Raw genomic sequence first — 23,396 nt, 5'->3', positions numbered from 1 at the left:
TTTCTCAGAATCTTCCTCTTTCACAAGATTTTGCACACACATGTACAGCGTTTTTCTTCTGCCTCATAGGGCTGTCCATTTCGGAATAATTTAGTATTCGACTACCCGAAACTGCATTTGACCGAATATTCGGATATTCGAAACTGCCAGCTTCAACTGCGTGCTGCGGCAGTTGGAAAATTTTGCACAAAGACCTTGCCAGTTAAAATTTGCATGCGTGTAATCGATATGGGGCTCTGGAGTGTTTTGCACCAAGTATTTTATTTTTATAATTCTGATGCACTCCTTAATGCAGTCATCCTCAAGAATGATAACAAGTAGCATACATGTACTACCTACCCAACAAATAAAAAATGGAGTAATTCTTAATATACTTGAATAGTAAGTTACGAAGTACCAAGGTAACAGGAACTGGACAAAATAAAATGTCACTCTTAGGACCGTATATTTATAAAATGACCCGTATGCCATTCAACAGCTCTACTAACTGAGTTCTGGCCCTACAATTGACACTTCAGATTTATTTACTCTTTATTTATTGAAATAATACCCCCCCCCCCGAAAAAAAAGAAAACACATTCTTTAATGACAATTAAACTTCTAGTACTTCTATTTCATTCAATCAATTCAAATAAATATGTGTCGCTTATCACTTTTTCCCCCCAGACGAACACACCAGATGACAGGGATAATTGGTGGATTCGATTCCATGCGATATCCAAGGTATGAAGAGATACGCTTAGGTAGTTTTCCTCGGCTTCATCTCCAGCGTTACAAAATTCAATCCCCTGAACTCGAGGATCAACATCGGTCCATTCTCTGATACAAACATGAAATCTTGTCATTCGGATATTTGGAATATTTTCATTGATATTTTTTTAAAATGTGACAGGCTAGTGTGAGTCTGAAGCTGGAAGTACAGATGAATGTCAGGAACGATTTTCCAGATTTTAGGATTTTTTAAGCAGGATTTTTGCCCTGATTTCAGGATTTTTGCCCTGATTTCAGGATTTTGAAAGAATCACTTTTGGAATCTGGAATTCCTGAGGTTTTACCCTACAGGTATTTTTACCTATAAAACTGTGAATATATATAAAGAATTAAGTGTTTTATGGAGTACCATTAGGCAAATACAGTCGTATACCATAGACCCTACGTTGCTCTGGGGCCCTCGGTGACCCTCAAACCCTCTGCTGATTATTTCATGGAGTTCTCGTCCCCCCCACTCCCATCCCTGGAAGCTGAAGTCGGAGGCAAATCAGAAAGATGGTAATCCTGTAACAATACCAGAAAGTTGCCAAGATTAGAAAGTCTGACTAATCTCATAAAAAAACACCACATTTTGGATAGCATGTGCATCAGCCATTGTAATGGAAGACACTGCATTGAACAATTTGTGCACAAATAATATGTGACCACCATCCCGAAACCAGACTAAAGCCCCAGAACGGTATTTTGTGAATTATAACATACAAGCAATACAAACTCCCAAATCTGAAGGAAGTAACTATAAAAAAAAATCCAAATCATAGTTTTGAGCAGAATCAGTCTCAGTTTGTAGTTCTAAACAGCACCAAAATAATATACTTGTGCTTGATTTTCATTTATTGGTCACATATTCCGATAGTTCTTTCTTCATTGCTGTACGATTTTTCATCTCTAAAATTAAATAATTTTATAATGATTTTTTGTGTTTTTTATCAGCTGGAGCTGCCCAAAATCCACCTGTTGCCAGGCCAAACCATCGCCCTCGAGGAGATCATTGAGAGAATGAAGAAAATCGTACCTCATCATGAGCCACCCGGCAAGTCCCCCATGGCCAAGTCTCCTAAGCAGAAGACGTTTGTCAAGCAGCCGTCAGGAGAGAAGAGAGAGACTCCGGAGGATATCAATGTGAGCTAAGACACTGTTAGATGCGAGTGTGCCGAGATTTCAAGAATCTCTCAGATACAAGCTTGCATCCGAGTCTAAGCCTTCCAAGTCATTATGTGAGTCCATTCTTGTAGGACTCGAGTCAAGGAGTCGGACTCGAGTCCGTCTCGAGTCATACTTTCCGTGACCTGGACCCGACTCGAGTCATACCAGCAGAAAGGGGACTTGGAATCAGACTTAAAATCAAACGAATCATGACTCAGGCCCGGACTTGAACCAAATGACTTGGACTTGGACTCGACTTGAGACTTGGACTCGTCTCAAGTGACTCGACCATAAAAAAACTGTCTGAGTCTGACAGTTCAAGACCTGAAAGACAGTTCAAGACAGTTCAAGACCTGTCCGAGTCTGAGCAGTTCAAGACCTGAAAGTGTATTTCAGGCATGCAACTTTTCCTCGGATCAGCTGATTTCCTCTTTTTCTACCTCCCATGTGTGCCATTGAAAATAGAAAAACACTGTACAAAGTCTGGGCAAAATTTGAATTTCCTCTTTTTTTGTGATTTCGCAGTTGCATGCCTGGTATTTAATTTAGTGTTAGAAATTAAACAAAATATGTTGAGTTACTTCGTCTGACATACTGTCACTGTGAACAGAACAGACTTATTTGTCAAAAATTCAAAACCTTCAAAGTTGTTCGGAGGTCTTGAAGTGCCTTAAATTTCCACGAGTCCTTTCCTAGTAAAGAATCCCTCAACCACATATCAAAGTAATAAATCGACTGAATGTAGCAATTTCCTTTTCTAATTCTGCAGAAGAAATTCCACTTCTACCCTGAGGATCTGGTGCAAGGATTTCGAGATGATTTCCCCATACCTCCAACATGGTACTTTGAGGTCACACGGGCTGAAGCTCAAGAGGTATAGACAATCAATCCTCTTCCCCTGCAGTGCCTTTTACACAGGCTAGTCACCAACAGTCAGATCATATTTCAAGCAAGCACTGTGACCAGTCAAATTCAGTCAACAGACAAAAGCAGGCAGGAAGTGAGCACAGCCGGCTTATCAATCACCTACAGTCAAAGCATAGCTGTGTCAAGTTACATAAACAGTCACAGCCAGTCAATCCTGCTTTACGTAGGCTGGAAGCTCTTAACTGTTGAAAACAGTCACTTGATTGATTTCGATTGAAAGAACAACTTTGCTCAGAATGTATGTTTGATAGGAGAGTTGTATACTGTCTGTGCTATTTTCAAGTTTCACCCTGTTAAACAAAACTTGAAATTGCTGTTCTTCTAAGCAATACAAAAGGTATTTGCTGTTGAGTGAGACACCAAACGATAGAATCAACCCCAAGTTTAGTTTAATGAATAGTTTACTCAACAGTTTCTGAATGATATGTGGCCCAACAATAATTCAGTTCCCACAGGGTAGAGAGGTTCCTGCCCCCTATTAGACATGATAATGTAGGGGCCAGGAACTCACAGGGTGGTTCCATTTGTTGGCAAAAGCAACCCCTGAACTAAAACCTTTTTATCAGAGCATTGCAAACCCCCAAAATATAAAAAAGTAGAGTTTTGGGGGTTAAAAAATTGCATATTTTTAAGGAGAAAAAACTGCATCAGTTGAGTTCAGTTTATCCAGGGATCCTCTTCACAAGGGTAAATGACTTCCCCAAATTTCTGTTTAGATGCGTGATACGGCACTTGGTGCTTGTGTATGCGCAAGACTTGGCGTGTGACTGCAGTCTTTCACTGGTCAAATTTCTGTCGGCGATCATGGCGCACGCGCATTGTTCTACATGTACCACATCGGTGCGTCAATACAGCAAGATACAAATGTGTACAGTGAGCTTTATAGCTTTATGATGAAAATCGCAACTTTTGCAAGCATCATACACATAAAATATGTTTTTTCATGTAGACTGGTTTTCATTTTAAAAATTCCCCACAAATGACATTCAAAACTTTTCTTTTTCAGCGTCTGAGAAGTTACTAAGTATTTTGTAAAGTTGGTTATGAGTACCCGATCCCACAATCTGGAACGGGTTCCTGGGTACCCCGCTCCATTAAACATTCCTAAGGCCAAAATAAAAAGTCTCCGGTTTCTGGTATGGAGCTTGCCCAAAAAGTGGTGCGGCAACGCAGCTTTTTTTTTTTTTTTTACCCGATTTTTTTGCTTTAAATGTCGGCTGATGACTGCAAATGGTGCCCGACTAAACTTAGTGCAAATATATGGGAGTCCAGAGAGGCCACATAAAGCTTATTCTCGACCATAACCCAATATAAAAACACGTTAAAATTGTGCAGCAGCAGGATTCCAGTCAAACCAGTGAGTTTGGCAGTTTTGAGACATCATCTTTCATTGAGAAAAAAAACTTTTTCATTTTGCCGACGCGCATGGCTACGGCAACGCGGGCGCATACCAGAAACCGGAGACTTTTTTTTTTTGGCCTAATTACTTTACGTCTGCTTTTTCAATCCAGCTTCTATTGAACAATCCCGAGCATGGATCTATCATCGTACGAAAGAGTGAATCTCACTCGGGCGGCTTCTCTCTGTCCATGAGGCAGGATCCGCCGCCTAACAACCCTCAGGCCATGCCCACCATCAAGCACTACAAGTTCCAGTGGGATAATAAGGCGGTATCATTTAAGATGAGCATCGAGGAAGAGGTTTGTTCAACATCACACATTTTTTTTGGATGGGATTCCTTCAAACTTATGTTAACTGCTAAGAACTCAATTTTCCTTTTTATTATTATTATTACTGGTTTATTTTTTTTTGAAATCCATGTTCTCGCAGTTTTACAGTTGGTTACAAACAGTGAAACATTAACATGTATATTTACAAAATAATAGATTTAAATATTATTATATATATTAACATCGTCATTAAACAGAATTAAACATGACAGTGAAATTCACGGTCTGTACCACTGCCACACTAAAACCAGAACACACTACAAGATGACTTGAGCAGAGCTGCAAAGAGTTTAATTAAAAGACCAATGTAATAAGGAATGGGGCTATTTAAGAAAAAAAACGATTAGGCTCACCAGGAGGATAGTAATCATCTTATTATTCCGTAGATTTCTGCTATGGCTTTCAAACCTGGAAGGAAGGAATAATGACTCAGTCCGACGGTTAACACTGAATTGTTTTCGCAAAGCTACGTCAATAATCTTCCTTCCTACTGGCTAGTGTTTGAAGTTTAAGAAATCTAAGAGCATCGTCGTAATAATCATAATCCCTTCCTAAGAGAATTTTGCAAACCCATATCAACATGACTCTGTGTGGTTAACTAGACCCGGAGTTGCTAGATAGCATCAGTGTATTCTAACACTGGCCTGATGTATCCACTAAATATTACTCCAAATTCTTCTGTACTAAATCCAAATCTTTTCAAAGACCAAAGCTTGAAAAGTCTTTGATTGGCCTTAGTCAACATCTTGCCGACCTGAGTATTCCATCTCAAATTGTTTTGTACCCAAAGGCAAGGCACACAAATGGAAAAGGGGCCGTTGGTTTCAAAACACAGAATATAACGATAATATCTACACAAAAAATTACTTAAAATTGAAATGTGACATATTTTATTGTTTGCAAACATTGAATTTCGAAGGAAGATTATTTTGACAACGTAGCTATTTACAGTCCCTATTGTTTGTCACAGCAGCAGCCACAAATGAAAACGATGTACGATTTGTTGGCATTCTTCATCGAGAAACACGGCGGCAATATCCGACCCATGACGACACGGGATCTCAAGACACCTCAACATCCCTACGAGCTGGGACTCAGTAAGTCAGGCACAGAAACAATCTGCAATCAAAGTCACACTGTGTTTGGATGGTGTGAGGTTCAAATCCAGCCACAGGCCTTGGATTTGTCCTTAGGGAGGATGTATTACTCTAATTATTCCACCTTCCTATCTCAATCCACGATATAAAGTGAACCAAAAGGTCTCATGTTCGAATCCCACGGAAGTCCAGTGTGGACGATAAGCACAACTAAACACTCATTGGTTTGAATCCCCTCCTGGGTTTATATGTTAACATGGTCCCTAAGTCATCTATCCTCTCCACTCATAGCCAGAGTGTCACAGGTTCAAACCCCACTGTAGGCCTTGTGTAACACCTTTCGGGCTTGGTTCTCACCCCAACCCACCACCTCCGCCCAAAAGGTCAGCTTTACAACAAGTGTCGGGTATCAAAATCCAACATCGACCAATATGTTTGATGGTGGAGTGCCGTGGCCTCGTGGTCTGGAGTATTGACTTTGTGGTCTGCGGGTAATTCTGCAGGTTGTGGGTTTGAGTCCAGCCTGGGGCTATGGTGCGTGTGCCCTTGGGCAAGGCACTTTGTCACTCATTGCTTCTCCCCACCCAGGAGTAAATGGGTACCTGTGAGGGCAGAGATGGTTATTGTGGTTGATTTTAGCTGCTTTGCGCCTAACAGGCAGCATCGAGCTGTATACTCCCCAGGGAACTGAGATGGTATTTAGAATGTGTCATTGGCCCAATGAGCAGGGTAATAATGATGTAGCGCCTTGAGCACCGATACTGGTGGATATGTGTGCTTTATAAATAGACATTATTATGTTATTGTGTAAATAACATACATGTGTCATTTCTGTCTGTATATCTCTGGCTAGAAAACCCACATCCTATTGTATGCTTCCTGTGACGAGCTCCAGATGTTTACCTCTTTTTAATTTGTCTCTGCTTGAAGGTTTTGCTGTGAAGGATCCAGAAAATGGCGAAGCAAACAAGCAGCCGCCGCAAGACACGTATCTCATGCCCAATAGAGGTATGGCTTCATTTCAACTGCCTACTCAGAGAAATAGACTGTAATTTTGAAGCCATCTTATTCATCAACAAAAGAGTTTTCACCTACTTAACATCAAGGGCTAATATCTGCATATTGAGGGTTCATTTAATGCTTTCCAACTATGCTTCCAAAGTAAAGCTAGTTGGGAAAAACAAATAGTTTCCCAAATGATAGTGACTTAATAACAGATATGCATTGGGAGTGTTGCCAAGTGGTTAGGGTTTATGACTCGTGATCAGAGGGTCAGGTGTTCGAATCCAGCTGCTGGTCATATGTTGTGTCCTTGGGCAAGCCACTTCACCCCCACTTGCCACTCTCCACCCAAGAGTGTAAATGGGTACTGGCATTAAAAAAGAAATGAAGCCTTGAAAAGAAAGTCCGTCATTTCCACATTGTTTATTGATATTTTCCTGTTTTCAAGTTTCAACGAGAGTTGTACAGTCATATTGAATTCCTGGATGACTTTTGTGACATTGTGTCTTACGATTGACAGAGTTTCCATCATTTGTTTTGTTCTCAGTAGCCCCCACTGTTCCCTCCAAGGCGCGCCCGGACCGACAGTCTCTCCCAGCATCCTTCAATATGGCGATACCTAATTTACCGGTTAGTACTTCTTCACAGTTTTAGCTTGTATCCCTCAGTCGTAATGACCAGTCGCAAACAACAGCTGAATACTACAGGGTAATCACGAGCAATATACATCGCGTGGAGTTTTGGCTGGTAACCTGCTTTTATAAACCATACTTTTTTTGTGCTAAGCAAATTTTTGTGCTTAGCAGCGCCGTGAAATTGGCCCCTGGTTATATGATACCTGCTTGAGACAATTTTATACAGAGTAAGAATATTTCGTTACGATTGGATGTCAACCACTAACATCATGCATGATTAAAGTTCTTCAGTGCCTGTTGTTCATAAGGGTTTTTCATTTTAGTTTGTTTTCCAACACATTTAGTCATTTGGTTTTCCAAACGATATTCTGTGCCCAATGTCCACTATAAGGCTTTTTCAAGCCAATCTGTGAACCCTAACGTCTCTCAGACGTTTACTTTGATTTTAATCTGCTTTTCTTTCTTCAGCAAGGTGCAACGGCATCGGCAGCAAGTCCCAACAACAGACTCAGTCTAGCGACCTCTGAAAGTGAGTACATGTAAATTATGGGTCTTCGGTCAATCCAATAAAAAAACTGTTTTAAGTCATTACAGTATTTCTTATTTCAAACAGAAATGTTGTCGACAAATAAGCCTCTGTACTAATGACGTCACACTTTGTTTACGTGTGCACTTTCCTATGGTGCTCAGTGGACAGTGGGTTCTCCACTGGCTCCATAGGAAAGTGCACATGTAAACAAAGTGTGACGTCATCAGTACAGCGGCTCATTGATTTACAAATAGTGTAGAGTAAAGAGATGACTATTGATGTGGTAACATTTTTGGGGCAGGGAGACGTAAATTCAATATTGGTTTTTGCCCTTAACAGAGGTAGTTTCATAAACACTGTACACTCAGTGTTGTCCGAGGGTTTGTGGGGGAACAATTTCACAAGCTCACTCGGTGGGACTCGAACCCAGAACCTACTTGTAAGCAGAAGGTTATGGGTTCGATGCCAACCCATGTTAGCTTGTGATTATGTTCTCACGATTTCGCCAACAACACTGAGTGTACAGTGTTTATGAAATCATGTTGGTGAAGGCAGAAACGTAACGAGACGATTCCGACCTGTTAATTAGAATCCTAGTACCTTATTTTCCATAATTAAATCCAAACGCAAATATAGTTCTGTGTTGTTTGTAAAATACCCGGCATAGGGTCAATTGACCAAAATCCTTGTGGTTTTTAATAATCTCTCTTCTCACTCCCAAACACTTTCCTTTGAAGAAAAGCTAAAATTTCATTGATAGCACTCTATGTTATCCCAACTTTTATTTTTTATTTAGATCGTAGGCAATCTAACTACCATTTCCATGTTTTTTTATCAGAAGTACATTAAGTTTTCTAAGTTTTTTGTAAAATTCGGCAATTCTGTTATAGCCCATGCCGGGATTGGTTATATTTTCTCCGTACAGCTACTAGTTCGTCTAATCCCTCACAGTATGTGGTGCCCAATCACAATCGGTCGATGTATATTAACGTCGGCCGAGACAAACTCCCCGCAGTTAATGAAGAGACTGACCAGAGTGAGTAGAGACTACCCAGTGCATGATGGGATATCTTGCCGCCATCTTGGATCACATTCAGACATTGTTGAAAAACATATGATCCTCAGTTTTGTTGCTCCTAGTTGATAAACCAGGGTTAGCAACCTTAATTTGACTTCAAAGTTATCACACAAAAAAGCAGGGGGGGGGGGGCACCAATAACTAGCCTCACTTCTTTATCACAGACAAATATTTGACAAGCAAACATTCTACAGGAATATGTTTTCTCAAATGTGCGAATGTCAGGAAATTTAGCAAATCACTAACTTCAAGGCAAACACATACGCTCCTATCTCTTAAACTTCGAGGAACCCTTTTGGCCAGCAAAGTGAAAAAGTTTCTCTAAAACAGGGGATATTCATGCTTATTTTGGGGTAGAAATTCAATTCTTAGCGACCAACTTGTTCTATTTTCAACAATGTCGGTTTGTGGTCATCACAGCACCAATGAGTTTCCACTGCATGCGAATCCATTTCATTTCAACATTGACAATACATATTTTTGTTCACTACATTTCCACTTCATTTACTTAATATTTGTATAAATAATGTCACTTAACACTTCATAATTTGTAGTAAATCACTATTGTTTCTTAACTTCATGTTTTGTTTGTATAATTCTACTTAAACTGTGCCGAAAATCACCACTGTTACTTAAATGGTTTTTTTTTTTTATTCCTGTACGGATAAAAAAATCTGACTGACCACTTGCACATCTTGATAACCTCGGGACCAATTTTCTGTTTTACCGGTATATTTCCATACATTTCATTTCTGTTATGAATCATTGTATTACTTTCATCACATTTCATATTGATTTTCACTTCCTTTTTACAATTTTAAATGACACCATTTTGGTACAAATTCACAGGAAGTTTCTGTTCACAATTCCTTTTGTTACGTTTATTCAAACAAGGAAGTGAGCCTAACATATTTGGTTCATTTCTTTCAGCTGACTGTCGTCACGCGGTAATTCACTCACACTGGTTAAGTGTGTTTGTATTGTGTCTGTGTTCTCTACACATTTTGGCAGCCTAGCCTTAACGAGGAAAACTTAACGAGGAAAACTCAACTCCAAAAGCATCTTTCTCCTCACTTTGGGTTTTGGATAATTCTAAGTAGTTCATGAACAGTTGAAATTCTGAAGTAGTGGAAAGGGGAAGTAGACACCACAATTTGAATGATGTTTAGGAGTTCCTTTTCAAAATCCAAAGTAATTACTGCTAACTCTGAAAATCAGATTTCCCCCCCCAATTTTTTTTTTTTGCTTCTTTACATTTTCAATTTATTTATTTATTTTCCACATCCAACAGCAGAAAAAAAACGCCAATTACAGGACTGGTTAACCAATTACAGTCCTTGTTTTCAGCTAACTTGTAAATTTTCATATGAAAACTAATTGTTTTTGTTTTTCATTTGTTTTTTGGGCATCTAATAGTTGCACAGATATTCTGTGCATAAGTTTGCACCTTCAAGCACACTTTGGCACCTTCGATAACTTACAATTCACTTCATTTGTATTTCTTTTGAATGTTTTATTTATTTGATTTACAACTGGCCTCAGCTTTGTTGCTAATAGCGTGAGCTTTTATTTCAGGAGATGCAGGTTTCTAAAGAAAGGCAGCACCCGATTGTCTTGTTCTCTGTATGAATATTCATATTCTGCCAGTTTGATACACTAATTTGCATATTTGAATATGCATCAAGGCCCTCATTTGTACTCAAGAGTGACAAATACAAGGGCCAAAAATGTTTCAAGTCGTCAAAAATGGAAATTGCAGTAGAGAAAAATAATTGTCAAGAAACAAAAGAAGATTCGTCTTTATTGAAGAGAACCAGTGATAGACTGAATAGGTAAAGATTCTCATGAATGAAAAAAATTGAAATAGTCCCGAATAACTATTGATATAATTTTTAACCCTGCCCTATCACATAACCATCAGCTATGCGCAGACGAGTGGAGCGTTTTTCAACTTCTGTTGTCCCCGATATGCCATCGTCTGATTTACGTGAGTTGAACCACTTCCCGCACATCAATGTTGTCCTGTGAATGCTAATCGTGTTGTCCAAGTAGAAGTAGCTAGTCAACTCACCTAGACAATGTATCTGTCTGTGTCGTAAGTGTCGTAGTGCTCGTACGGTTGCCAGCTGCCTACAAAGTACCAGCTAGAAAAACGCTGAAGGTTCTAGGCTGCCTCTGGTAGACGTCGTAGTCGGTACACTGCCACTTGGTCTCTTTGCACCAGGATTTAGGCAAGCTGAAAATCTGTCAAACTAACCTGATTTCTTTCCTCTATGTGATGATCTAGGACCACCCTCCTTACCCCCGCCGCGTCAACGGTGCATTTCAACTGCAGACGGCTATGCAAACCGAATGCTCCCGGATCCCAAAGCTGCAGGTTTAAGTGAGTGCTTACCCCCCAAATGGAATGAAATTGGGGGGGGGGGGGGATGAGCTCTGACTAGTTCGATGTTTAAAAAAAATATCCATTTTCAAAGCAAACTGGATTTCGTGTATAAATGAGGACCAGAGGGATTAAATTCGTAAAAATGTCTTAAGTTTAAACTCAAAGTGAAAAGTATTTCTTTTCAATAAGGCAAAACTGAACACCAATTTGCAGCAAGACTCATATTTTATGCTGTGTGTTTTTCTCAATTGCAAGCTTGTTGTTTGAGTTGTGTTTAGATACTTTGATGATAATGCACGTAGTTAATAGTTTGCACAGCGTGGTGAAAGGGAAAATAACATATTTGACATTGTTCCCGTAAGGTGTAGGGCTGCTTAATCGCAGTCGCAGGGCAGTTGAGGCACTTCAATAATTTCCCATTTTTTTCTCTCTAACAGAAGGTGAATTGTATTTGTAGAAAGTAGCTTGTCCTATTATTTTTATAACACCTTTTAATTCTAAAACACTGAGACTGTCTAGCAAAAGATGTGGTCTTTAACCAGTTTGCGCCGGGATTATTTGACATTGACTGGACCCAGGCGCGCAATCAATTTTCATGAACCTCGATACCAGGGTTCAGGCCATCATCTGCGGATAGTACACCCTGATATTTCCGGCCTCGCTCGCTGCAAGCAGGTCGCTGCAGATATTCCGGTCTTGCTCGGTGCGTATTTATCCGTCATCTGTTCCGATGACATGTATACACGTCATCCGACCTGAACTGGCTAAATGCAGTGAAATTTCCTCTTTTGCATACAGTTATTTTACTAATTTCAATTGACATCTAGTGAGTAGTGACGGTGTTCTTCTTCCTTTTAATACCAAATCTCTTGATGTTGTAGATAATACGGACAAGGTTGTGACATTCCGAAAGAAACCACGCGCTCAGAGCTTCAAGTGAAACAACTTGATCAGCGGTAAAATATTGACGTTGCACATGCATGCTGGCCAAATTTCTTTCTTATACCTAAAAAATATCTTGGCTCTTGCTGACCTCACCAAACACCGTGCCCCGGCATTGTTTTTGTTCTTTATGTTTTTGAACCCTTTTTGTTGCAGAAGGAAGCAGCTTAAAAACATCAATTTTAAATTTTATTTGATATTTTATTTTGTACATGTGATTCCAAATTACATATGTTTCAGTTTTTTGATATTTAATGCAGCATATTTAATTGTGCATTTGATCTTCCATTGCATGTTTTACATCATTTCATGTCACGCCATCATTCACTGAAACATTAGTTGCTTCCTCATTCATGAATTTTCCAGAAAATTGTTCATTTTTATCTAAAATCTTCCAGCTTTGTTGAAAATATTATCTCAGTGAGGATTTGGCAATTCAAACAAAAGCCAACCGCAAGAAGAAAAATGATTAAGTACTTTTGTTGATTCTTTATTATTTCTTTTTGTGAAATATATTTCAGCTCTGTGAACTCTGTGACACCTTTATACTTCTGTGGTTTCAGGAAATTTCACCAACATTTGTTCATTTCCTCTTTCTTTTGTTGGCTTTTATTTTGAAAAGACTCTGTTCACATAGTGCTACGACAAGTCCTTTGTTAGCAAAATGTATCTTTACAAAAACATTGTGGCACTAATACTAAAACTCCATTTTAAAAGCCAAGCTTTGTTACTGTCTCTGTTCGTTTATGATTTGTGTTTGCAAAAAGTTTGCTTTTGTTAATTAATCCCTTTCCGTTATTAACTGTTTTCTGTTTTGCATGTTTGTGGTCTGACTTTGCTTTTTACTACCAGCTGATGCTTATAACACTCCAACTGGTCACATGTTTGTCTTGCCCCGGCAACAAACTAGCCCATTGTTACCCGTGGCAACGACAGAAATGAGAAGCGAACAGGAGACCAGACGCAGATCTAAGATGTCACCAGGTCTTTACTCGTCAATCAAATCATAATTTTTATATTTTGCAAAAAAATTACTCAATAATCTCATCCGAAACATTACATTCACTCTACCGTGGGAAAAGCACTTTACTGGTGACCCTGGTTCGATTCTGTTGGGGTTTCGATGGACTGGAATTCCACCAGCTCCAAAATTTTACATTTTCTGATTCTGAAACAGAAATTGTTGTCTTTTTTCTTTCATTTGAAACTGGGACTTGAAAGTTAACGACAGCACTCAGATAAAAAAAACGTCAATCAGAGATTTGTCGATCTTATCTTAAATACCAGCCATCAGTAGTGTTATTACTCATTAATTGTTATAGCCATTAATTGTATACACTTGAAAAAAAAATCTGTAATTCAAAAAATGCATCTTTCAGTTTTAAAAAACGATACCGAAATGTATTATCTGAAATTATACAGTCTTTACAAGTGCTCATCTAATTTGAAATCACGAATGATTGAAAGAAACAAAGTGTAATGTTCTTTACCAGTACGTACCCAAAAGAGGCAAATATCTGAACCAGAAAGACAGCATCTGATGTGCTCGTTTGTTTGTTTTTGTTTCCTCCACCAGCCATCATGGATGAAACTGATAGCTATCTAGCCCCGACCCAACATAAATTTCTTCCAAAACCGGAACCGGGCAACGAGCCATTGCCCCAAGCAACCAAACCCTCTTCCCACCACGCCTTAGCCAAAAAGCATTTAGTATTTAAGCCACCAAGCAAGACTCAGTCAGGGAGTCCCATGGCACCCCCCACCAGTTACATCCGTCCGGAAGGCAGGCCTAGAGGGAAATCCTTCCCCACGCTGGCTGAAGGTTAAACAATTGAAACCAATTTCCACATTTGGCGTCACCCATGTTCCAGTATCAAATCACAGAAAACAGTTTTTGCCATTGCTAGAACACGGCTATCCATTCATCACATAGATACATCAGACAAAAAGCTCATAGACTCATAAAATTGTAGACATTTCAGCATTTTTCAAAATGTCACTTTCTAGAAGGTAAAACGCCCCCCCTCCAAAAAAAAAGAAATCACCTGACTCATTAAGTCAGTACAGCATTTTGAGACAGACTGAAGACATTTTCAGGACAATTTGGAGCAATTTGAAATAAACCAGTTCGGTACCTCGATGAAGAAGTCCATGTCAAAGGTCATTCGGGATAAACTGGCTGACGTGATGATACGCGATGTTACGCGGACGCCAATTCTGCTTGTATTTAACATGCGAGCATCATGCGAGCGTCGTGTGCCCGTCTCCATGCGCGTTCGTGCGCCTTCAAATGAGTGTTCAATTATCCTGAATGACCTGTCACCCATATCATTGCACGCATGCATAGTTGAATTATCGAACTGGCTTATTGTGCACTATGTGAGACAAAGACAATTGTATATTTCATTTTATCAACTGCTCAAATCTTTGGATGCCGTACGCAAACAGCAGATGTTTGTTACCAGTTTTGAGAGTTCCTGTGGAGGGACACACCGCGTACTGGTTCATACGTGTGTTGTGCAAAGTACCCACGACTGCATTTATTCTAACTGTGCACAGCCCTTTGCATCTTTGCATCAGCATTAAATTTCGTCAGCAATGCGTTTGAATGTCCCTTTCAATGCTCTACCCCAACTCATTTCTTACTGTCAAGGTACTTGTGCACAGAGCCCATATAGACATCCTTTTACCCATTATAGCTCTGTCCAGAATTACTCTACATTATAGGAAAGAGTTCAGCTTAAAGCGTAGAGACTATAAAGGCCGTGTTCCGAAACGGGCTTCCAGAGCTACGGCTACGTCTATTGTCAGCGCGTCCCTGCGTAGTTTCAATGGGTGCAGAGTGCAGACCAAGACCTACTATCCTGGCCAAAATGGTTGGGACACTTCCTAAGCCTGCCACGGTCACCCACTCCCCCGCTCCCCCGGTCAATGTTGTTCTCTCCAGCTGATGGAGCACACACCCTGCAATGAGAGACAATATTGAACGGGGGCGGTTGGGGGCCCAGCGAGATTTGGCCAGGATTGTAGCTCTAGACAGCTGATCCGGATACACCCTTAGCTTAAACAAGATACATGTATCAAGATATTTGACTCCCAAACCAAACAGCTCGTTAATACTCCGAAAAAAATTATGATGTGTTTTAAATGTGAAAAAAAAGTTCAAAATAACAATGTTTCAATACCAAGCATTGGATCCAACTCATTTTACCAGTTAATTATAGGTGCCATATTCCATCATTGTTTGTCTGTGTGTTTGCCTTGTGCCTGTATTTACTCTCAGCTCTTGACATTTTTCAGCATTTTTTAAAAAGCTTTCGTGCACGAAGGTAGTTTTTTTTAATGTCATCAAATGCTTCTGCGAGCCAAACCTCAACTTTCTGTGGGTGTTGTCAGCATGACAATGTTCGGGTCATTCTATAAATTTAGGGTCCAAAGTGTGACATTTTTCCTGTCCGTGTTACCTTTGAAGTTTTTAATTCACCGCTCAAGTATCATTAAAAGTGACTTCAAACTATTTTCATTGTTTGGGTAGGTAATTAGCTTTACCTGCTCACTCTTATGGGGAAAAACATTATGAAATGCATTGAGAATTTACAAAAATGTAACATGTCAGATGTAACAGATGCAAGAAAAACATGGACCCACACTTTATGGAATGACCTATTTATAACTCACATTTACCTGCTCATGTTTTTTTTTTTTTTTTTTTTTTTTTGCTTGTTTTTTTTTTGCTTGGTTGCTAACAGCACTTATATAAATCTGTTCATATTCACCTTGCTGCTTACGGCTTACATTTAACAATTTGCCGCCACGTTATTTTGTCTTTGTGCATTTCTGATCATAGTGTGCAAATTTAGTTGCGGGGTAGTACCGAAGTCTGGTCACAGTAGAACCTAGTTTTTATGTCATAAAAAAAAAAGAATTACATAATGGTCACAAAGTTTTAAACTAAAATTAAGATAAAGGTTCTTCTACACAAAATATCACCAAGGAACATTTTTTGTCTTTGAATATGTCTGATGTGGTCTGCACAGTTTTGGTTACGTCTTGCAGAAAAAAAAGAACCAACTAGAATGACTTATGACGATGTTGTGATTGGTTGCTTATGTTTATTGTCGTGCAGCATTTCTAACTATCGATCTGGATTGTTTTATCTCAGGACAAAGCGGACCCATGGACCTTGAACTCAACAAGATCTTCAAAAAGTTTGGCATCGACAGCGAAAAGTAGATGAAGCAGCAGACATCCCTATCTGACTTCAAGAATCTTTCTAAGGTGGCTTTATGGTGACAGATGCAAGGTTTATCTAATAAGATTTTGGATATCAGTATTGTGGTGTATTTTGCCTATGCAGAGAGGAGGCACTTGTCCTTATTATTTGGTATCTCTGTGTATATTACCTGGACTTAAACTTGGCAAATTGTGACTTACTGTAATAGATTCGGTCACATTTAGGGTCGTCACTTTCAATGTCACTTTCATCACAATCTAACGTTATTCCTTTCAGAAATGTCGGAGTCTTTCCAAGTTTTTTTTTAATCATTCCGCTCGAACAGCTAGTCTCATTAATATTACTAGCTGAAGTGGTTTCAAAACTCTTTTTAGCTTATCTGGGCATTGTATATTTCGCAAATTTGATAGTTGCTGAAAATGGTTTGTATATTTCTGTATGTAGCTTGGCCATGCATGTTGTATATAGGGGCTTATTGATTAAAGTTGAGTGGGGTAGATTGTACGGTAAAGGGTAATGTTGACACAGTGCTTGATTATTGTTTCAACATCAAAACAACATTTAATACAAAGTACAGAAGGGTTGTTTTTTGGTTTCAGAGGCTTTTTAAACAATTTATTATTTTTGGGGAAAAAAACAGTTCTTGTTTTAAAGGGAATGTACAACATTTGCTTTTGCTGCAATTTTCAGAAATAAATGGATTTGGAGGATTAGTATGTACTTATAGCAAATATTGTTAAAATAACTTGTTTCACGATTTGGGCTTGAAGACGCTGGAAAAGCCAAGAAAACCAATCATGTTCTTGTAGTCTGGTTCCCTGACCCCACTTAAGATGAAATGGACTGATTTACAGACTTTTGGGAATTGTAAGGTCAGAGAATCAGTCTAGCAGGCTTGTACCCCTTCGCAGGTGTGTAATCAATTGCAAAGAAAACATGGAATACTAATATTATGAAAAAGTAGGAGCAGTTTTTGAAAAAAAGCCAGTTTTCTCCAACGCTGGTCGGCCGACCAGCGTTGGAAAAATCCCATTTTTCTTGAAAATGACAGCACACCAGGAACCACGATTTTACAGGATGCTTCATACTGTCATTCCCTTACAATCCAGTAAGGTATTTCGTGATTATTTGATCAGTTCGTTTTGTGATGTTTGCAAATGTTGTATCTTCCCTTTAAGGTTACGCATGTCGGGTATATCGCTTTTCAGTAACAAGAATGAGACATGCATTGGCTTAAGTCATGGTGTGATATACAGTCAAATTGTTATGAGGTTAATATTTAACGTACTTAATTGTACACAGGTTTACTCTTATAGCATGTAAAACGAACATGACTATAAAAAGTACAATTGTTGGTTATTTTAGAAACTGCCCATTCCGTGGCATTTTGCAGGTTCTCATTATTCTAGTGACTTGTAACTTCTAAGATGTAACAATGTTCTTGAAACTAAATAGCACCAAAAGTAAAGGTATTTATTTGGTCAGGTTTAGCTCAAGACGGCACGTACATTTGACGTCGTAGTATACGAAACTAGAATTTTTGAAGCTGTGGGTTTTTAATTTTTGGGGAGGATTGTACATTTTAACGTCATGTGCCATTTGCTGTTGTTGAAACTCTACTTTATACTCAGACGACATTATAGCAATATTTTGTTTTTCATAAAAGCGTATTTTTGATATTTTAAGCCACTTGTTGATAGTTTGTAATGGATTGTTGATGCATTTTGCAGTGTCTTTTTTGTACATTGGGGTGTGATTATCTGGCGCTAAGCAGTAAATATTTTGCAGATTTTTCATAAGATTTTATTTTTAGAGAAAAGTGATAAAATTGAATGTATAGATTGCAAAAAGGTAATGACCTGCAAGTATTTTAAAATGAAACAAGTGGACTACTAGTATTTTACATGAAAACTGCTGTAAAAATACTTGGGAAATTAATGAAGTAAATTGTTCGAAACCACCTGACTTCAGTTTTTAATTTTTTTACGAATTGGAAAACTAGTCTTTAAACACCAGTGATCAATTGCTTGGAGCCGCTGAAACTCACCGACTGACTGAAGAAATGTGACGTGGTATGTCAAAATAAGGCACTTAATATAGACCTTCCACTTCAAAACACCGCTTTTTTTTTTTATTTGACATTCTAAAGCGAAGTTTTTAAATTTTGAAATCGGACTGTCCGAAATGTCAAGCGAATTTTGAACCATTTTAGAACAAAAACTTGAGCAAAGTGTCATTTTGTGAAATGACATGCCTGTCTAAAAGTGTTTTTAAAATTACTCTGTCAATGAAATTTCAGTTTCAAACTTTTACAGAACATTTTAAGCATTAGTAGCATCACAAATTTAAAAAAAAATCTCAATATTGTTGAAAATTCCCCATGTCATTTTGCGGCTATTTCTCCATTCATAGCTCTGGGCAATTCTGCCTGATTTGGACATACCAAACAAATTATGTGCTTAGCAAGAATGGGGTTACCAACCAAACAGTCATGCAATGTATATTAATTGTGACTGGTACTCAGTTGACTTTTGCTAACCACAAACATTTGCTGATTGATATTTCTGCTTAATTTCTCCACAAAATTGGCCACGTCATTTCAGTTTTGGCAAGTTTTGCCGCATCGTCTCCGACCACTGGGCAAAATTCAAATTTGGACACGGAATCCACTTTGTAAAACTAATTACAAAATCAACATTCCTGCTGCATGTATTTTCCCTTAATGAAAATATACGCATCAAATGGCAACAACGGCTTTCACAACATTCCTCGCTCACATGACAAAGAAACAAAGAAAACTGAATAACTTTTCCATAAACTTTATACCATTCTTTATTCAGTTCAATATTTTTTTTGACATTGATTGGTTACAGCCTATAGTCTTTGCTTCAGAATACTGGTGCATATTGCATTAAATAATGTTGAGTGTTCAGTGTTACATCAGGCATGTAACCCCCAAAATGGAGGACATTACAAGCTTTAGAAGATTTTATAGTGTTTTTCAATTTTTAATGGCATAAGTGTGGCAAAAAAGAAAAGTTGCATGCCTGTACAGTACACTATTTTGCCACTCACTCGATCACTGTTTTGTTCTTGACACTGCAGATTTGTTTGCAAAGTTATCTCATAGTTATCACATTAGTGGGTCCACACAGTTTTTCACTATGTATGCAAGATTTTTTTGACAGATCGTATGAAACTCCAGTTCAAAATGAATCCATTTCCTATTTGTTCATAATGATGTCCTTTTTAGTTGAAATGTCCATTGATTTTTTTGGGGGGGGAGCAGTGGTCTTGTTCCTGGACTTGACTTCATATTGGACAGTGTCTTGCCATCCCTTTTCACCAGTCCAATGTCACTCAATGAAATGACCAAATCGTCTAACCTGTGGGTTTTTGCTTTGACTTCAAATGCATTTTCATGACATTATATTAAAAGAATGTACATCAATTTTTGGGGGGCATCACAAACTGAGAAATATCAGATAAACCATGAAGTGACATACTATGGATTGAATACACAAGGTACGTCAATTTATGATGTCAAACAATTAGATATGTCAGTTTTTGGTGCAACCCACATATTGTAACCTGTTGCACGACGTAACTTGAAAACTACATGACGTTGCTTGCCCTTTAAATTTACAATGCAGGGAACTAGACATTGCATTTTGGAAAGTCTGGATTGTCAGGAAAAATAAGGATCAAATTTCACTTTTTTACCTTTTGTAGCAATGTGTTTGGTTGGTTTGTTTTTGGACATAAAGTTCACCGAATAGAAGGAACAAGACTCATGGACATCAAGACTAGATTCTGCACCATTTACTGTTATTGTTTTCGCATGGACATGATGGGAAAAACTTAATGGTATTATCAATATTTGGCAAAGAAATATGTAAACTTTCAAGAAAAATGGTAGCCAATAGTTACAATTTTTTTTTTTTTTTACATATTCTTAGATATTTGTCCAAACCATACATAACAATTTTAAGCCCAAGTACAAAAGTGCAACAAAAGAGTTTAAAAGTTTCTCCCAATTCAAAGTCTTCCTAATAATTTTGGTCCTTGATTAGTTCGTGCCAGAATTATTTAGACCTCCACGCCGGTGCCAAATGGGTTCAGGCCATCATCTGCGGGTAGCACACCCTGATATTTCCGGCCTCGCTTGCTGCGAGCGGGTCACTCACACATATTTCTGGCCTCACTTGTTGCATGTTTATAACGATATTCGGCAAAGAAATATGTCGAATACCGCAAAACCTTTGCTTGTATACACATCATCCGACGTGAGCTGGTTAACAACTTTTGTAGGTTTGGTATGCCAAACAAAGATTGCCTATTTAAAGATAAAGTGACTAATGACTTGTTTTTATAAAATGCAAAAAAAGAGATTTTTTATTTGTACCCTTGTAAAGGCTTGTCAATTTATACCAAGAACGAACATTCTTTCAATACACTGTAAATTGTAAATATTTTTTTAATTGACTTGCTATTATGCATGTACAATGAAAGAAGTACTCGTATATTTTAATGTAAGTTTAATATTTCTGTATCAGTTGTTTTGCATAATTTGTGGGTAAATATGAGTGTCATTATTCTAATAATGGACGACAATAAAAGCTGTATATATGATGCTAAAATTGAACCTTGTTTTTTAATTAATTACCTTTTGTGTCAAAAAAAAATACAATCGACTTTACAATAACATTAAAATTTCTGAATAATAATATCTGTAGTAAAACATTCATTTTATACAAAATAAGGATTTTGATCAGTGATAACTGAATTTTATGTGGCAAAAAATAATCGCATACAATATTTTACAGCAGCATACAAACATCACAAATTATGGATTTTAATGTTTAAGTCGTGCTGAAATCTCAACTGTCTCGGTAAGTGGGTCAGATGTCACTAAATTGACGTAAAAATAATTACACGGGTAGCTAAACGTGAGAAATTATCAATATGCAAATGAAACTACAAAATGTGCAGATTCCTTATTTGGGTTTGAAAATGTAAAATTTAATTAATTTGAATCATAATATATGAGCCCACTTCATTTCCCAGGAACTTTCTCAAATTACTTCGTTGATTTCATTCATAAAAATAACATTACACACATGTAATGGCTGAAAGGTTTAAGCAGCAAGCAAAGCACCTCCATAATAAAGCTGTTGGTAAAATGACTCTTAATTCTTGCCCCTTTGAAATAATTTGTCTTCCAAGAAACCTGAGACATTTATATTTTTGGCAAATGTGAGATTTTTTTTTTTTTATATTTATTATGTTCAGAATTCCACACCGAACAATTTGGCAAAGAATGGTTTGGGTGGCTTCGATATTAAACTTTCACTGGGAAAAACAACTTTTTCTGTTGACGTTTCTGTGCAGGCCTAACGCAGGACGAGCCAAATTTAGCCTTGTATGAACATGCACATGCTGGCATTTATACAGAGTATGAAACGGTGTCATATATAAACTCCGGTCTCCTTTACCTATAGATTCTAACCCTCCACATGTCACTGTTTAATTAATGAGTCCACTTTTCGTACTAAGGGTCAGAATTTCATACCACACCGGCCCTTACTTGTTGGAAAGAACAATAACAGCATGATTACATGGTTCACCATCAACTAGACAAGCATTCCTTATGTCATTAAAACAAGCACAAAGGGCTTTTCAGAGTACCAATGCTTGGTATAGACTGCATGCGCAAGTACCCCCTTAAAGCTACAGTCCCATCATTTGTAATTTGTGCATTTTGTTCGTTTGAAGCAACAAAAGTGTTCAAAATCTAATGAAGGATACTGAACAACTAACCTGATGAAGTTTCAGCTAAGCTTCAGCTGTATATTCCGAGAAAAACAGCATTTTAAGATCTCAATTTCAAATCAATAGTTACTGAATCATGTTTTGAATTGTTTTGAATTGCAGCTATACGCGACGTCGCGCACTGATCCGACGAATTATAGCAACCGCGCGCGTGTGCGTCGTGCCAATGCTTGGGCGCGCTTCGCCGAATAACAAAACGAACTACTAATTTAAATTTTCCTACGGTGCATCTTAAGACGCACCATTGGAAAGGTCTTCTTTCGTTGATTTCTTCAAAATGACAGCTTGCCAGAAAGAATAATTTCACAGGGAGTTTAGTTCCCTTACTATCTTTCAACCAAGTTTGTTTTTCAACAATAATTATGCCAGTTACTTTTCGGATGGCTGCAAATGATGGACTAAAGCTTTAATGGCTAGGGAGAGAGAGTTGGGGGAGACCACTGGGAGAGACACTCAAATGCATCGCCGATGACGCCTGACGCTCACGCAAAGACGCTATGGTGGTGTGAACATTCAGAATAACATCAGTCATGTGTAATTTGTGGCATTCGTGCACAGACCAGTACGTACATGTACAGGGTTCCTTATGGGGTAGAAAACACAATGGAATAATGGACCCAATAAGGAAGTCTTTAGAAATCAATCTACGCCATAAGGGAAATGCTATGGAGTTTGAGATTACATTAGGAACAAAGGAAAACAGAAGAAGGGAAACAAAGGTCTTCCCCATTAGTATATATGTTGAGTGAGTATGACCGGCAATCGTGGACCTAGGACAAAAGGGTTAGGGCACAAACAATACGTCCACTATTGACCAAACGTCCACAATTGAAATTCGTATACAAAACCAATGAGAGCTGTTGCGTACAAACAAGGAATGAGGACTATGAACAATGGGGGGTCCATGATTGCCTGTGTTTACCAAGATGTATGCACGTGTACGCAGTGTGTCCCCTCCACTGAGTTTAAAAAGCACCATCTTCGGTAATCGTATAGTTTAGGACACCTCTATGCTTTTCAAGTTCCGTTCATAAATCAAAACCCTGCCCACTTTCCACAAAATTAAGCTAGCTGATATTCAACATTG

General features: G+C 38.3%; 1 protein-coding gene across 11 annotated transcripts in view; it reads left to right on the top strand.

Moving 5' to 3' along the window:
- The window catches only part of LOC119742007, a 33,221-nt gene extending 15,855 nt beyond the window's left edge, over nucleotides 1–17,366 (top strand). Inside the window, exons 5-17 of one of the 11 annotated variants that reach the window (XM_038218008.1) lie at nucleotides 667–723; nucleotides 1,705–1,893; nucleotides 2,687–2,791; nucleotides 4,356–4,544; nucleotides 5,545–5,671; nucleotides 6,602–6,679; nucleotides 7,221–7,303; nucleotides 7,777–7,837; nucleotides 8,763–8,873; nucleotides 10,837–10,902; nucleotides 11,203–11,298; nucleotides 12,183–12,257; nucleotides 16,406–17,364. In XM_038218008.1, coding sequence (XP_038073936.1) covers nucleotides 667–723; nucleotides 1,705–1,893; nucleotides 2,687–2,791; nucleotides 4,356–4,544; nucleotides 5,545–5,671; nucleotides 6,602–6,679; nucleotides 7,221–7,303; nucleotides 7,777–7,837; nucleotides 8,763–8,873; nucleotides 10,837–10,902; nucleotides 11,203–11,298; nucleotides 12,183–12,241 — 1,221 coding nt within the window. In that variant the 3' untranslated portion in view covers nucleotides 12,242–12,257; nucleotides 16,406–17,364. Of the gene's footprint in view, nucleotides 1–666; nucleotides 724–1,704; nucleotides 1,894–2,686; nucleotides 2,792–4,355; nucleotides 4,545–5,544; nucleotides 5,672–6,601; nucleotides 6,680–7,220; nucleotides 7,304–7,776; nucleotides 7,838–8,762; nucleotides 8,874–10,836; nucleotides 10,903–11,202; nucleotides 11,299–12,182; nucleotides 12,258–13,095; nucleotides 13,228–13,819; nucleotides 14,066–16,405 lie in introns of all 11 variants that reach the window. The other 10 variants (XM_038218005.1, XM_038218006.1, XM_038218003.1 and 7 more) reach the window with 10 other exon arrangements.
- Nucleotides 17,367–23,396: the final 6,030 nt, after the last annotated feature.

This window comes from Patiria miniata, unplaced genomic scaffold, assembly GCF_015706575.1.
Source record: "Patiria miniata isolate m_02_andy unplaced genomic scaffold, ASM1570657v1 HiC_scaffold_5, whole genome shotgun sequence".
Lineage (NCBI taxonomy): Eukaryota > Metazoa > Echinodermata > Asteroidea > Valvatida > Asterinidae > Patiria > Patiria miniata.
This window is presented reverse-complemented; position numbering and strand designations above follow the sequence as displayed.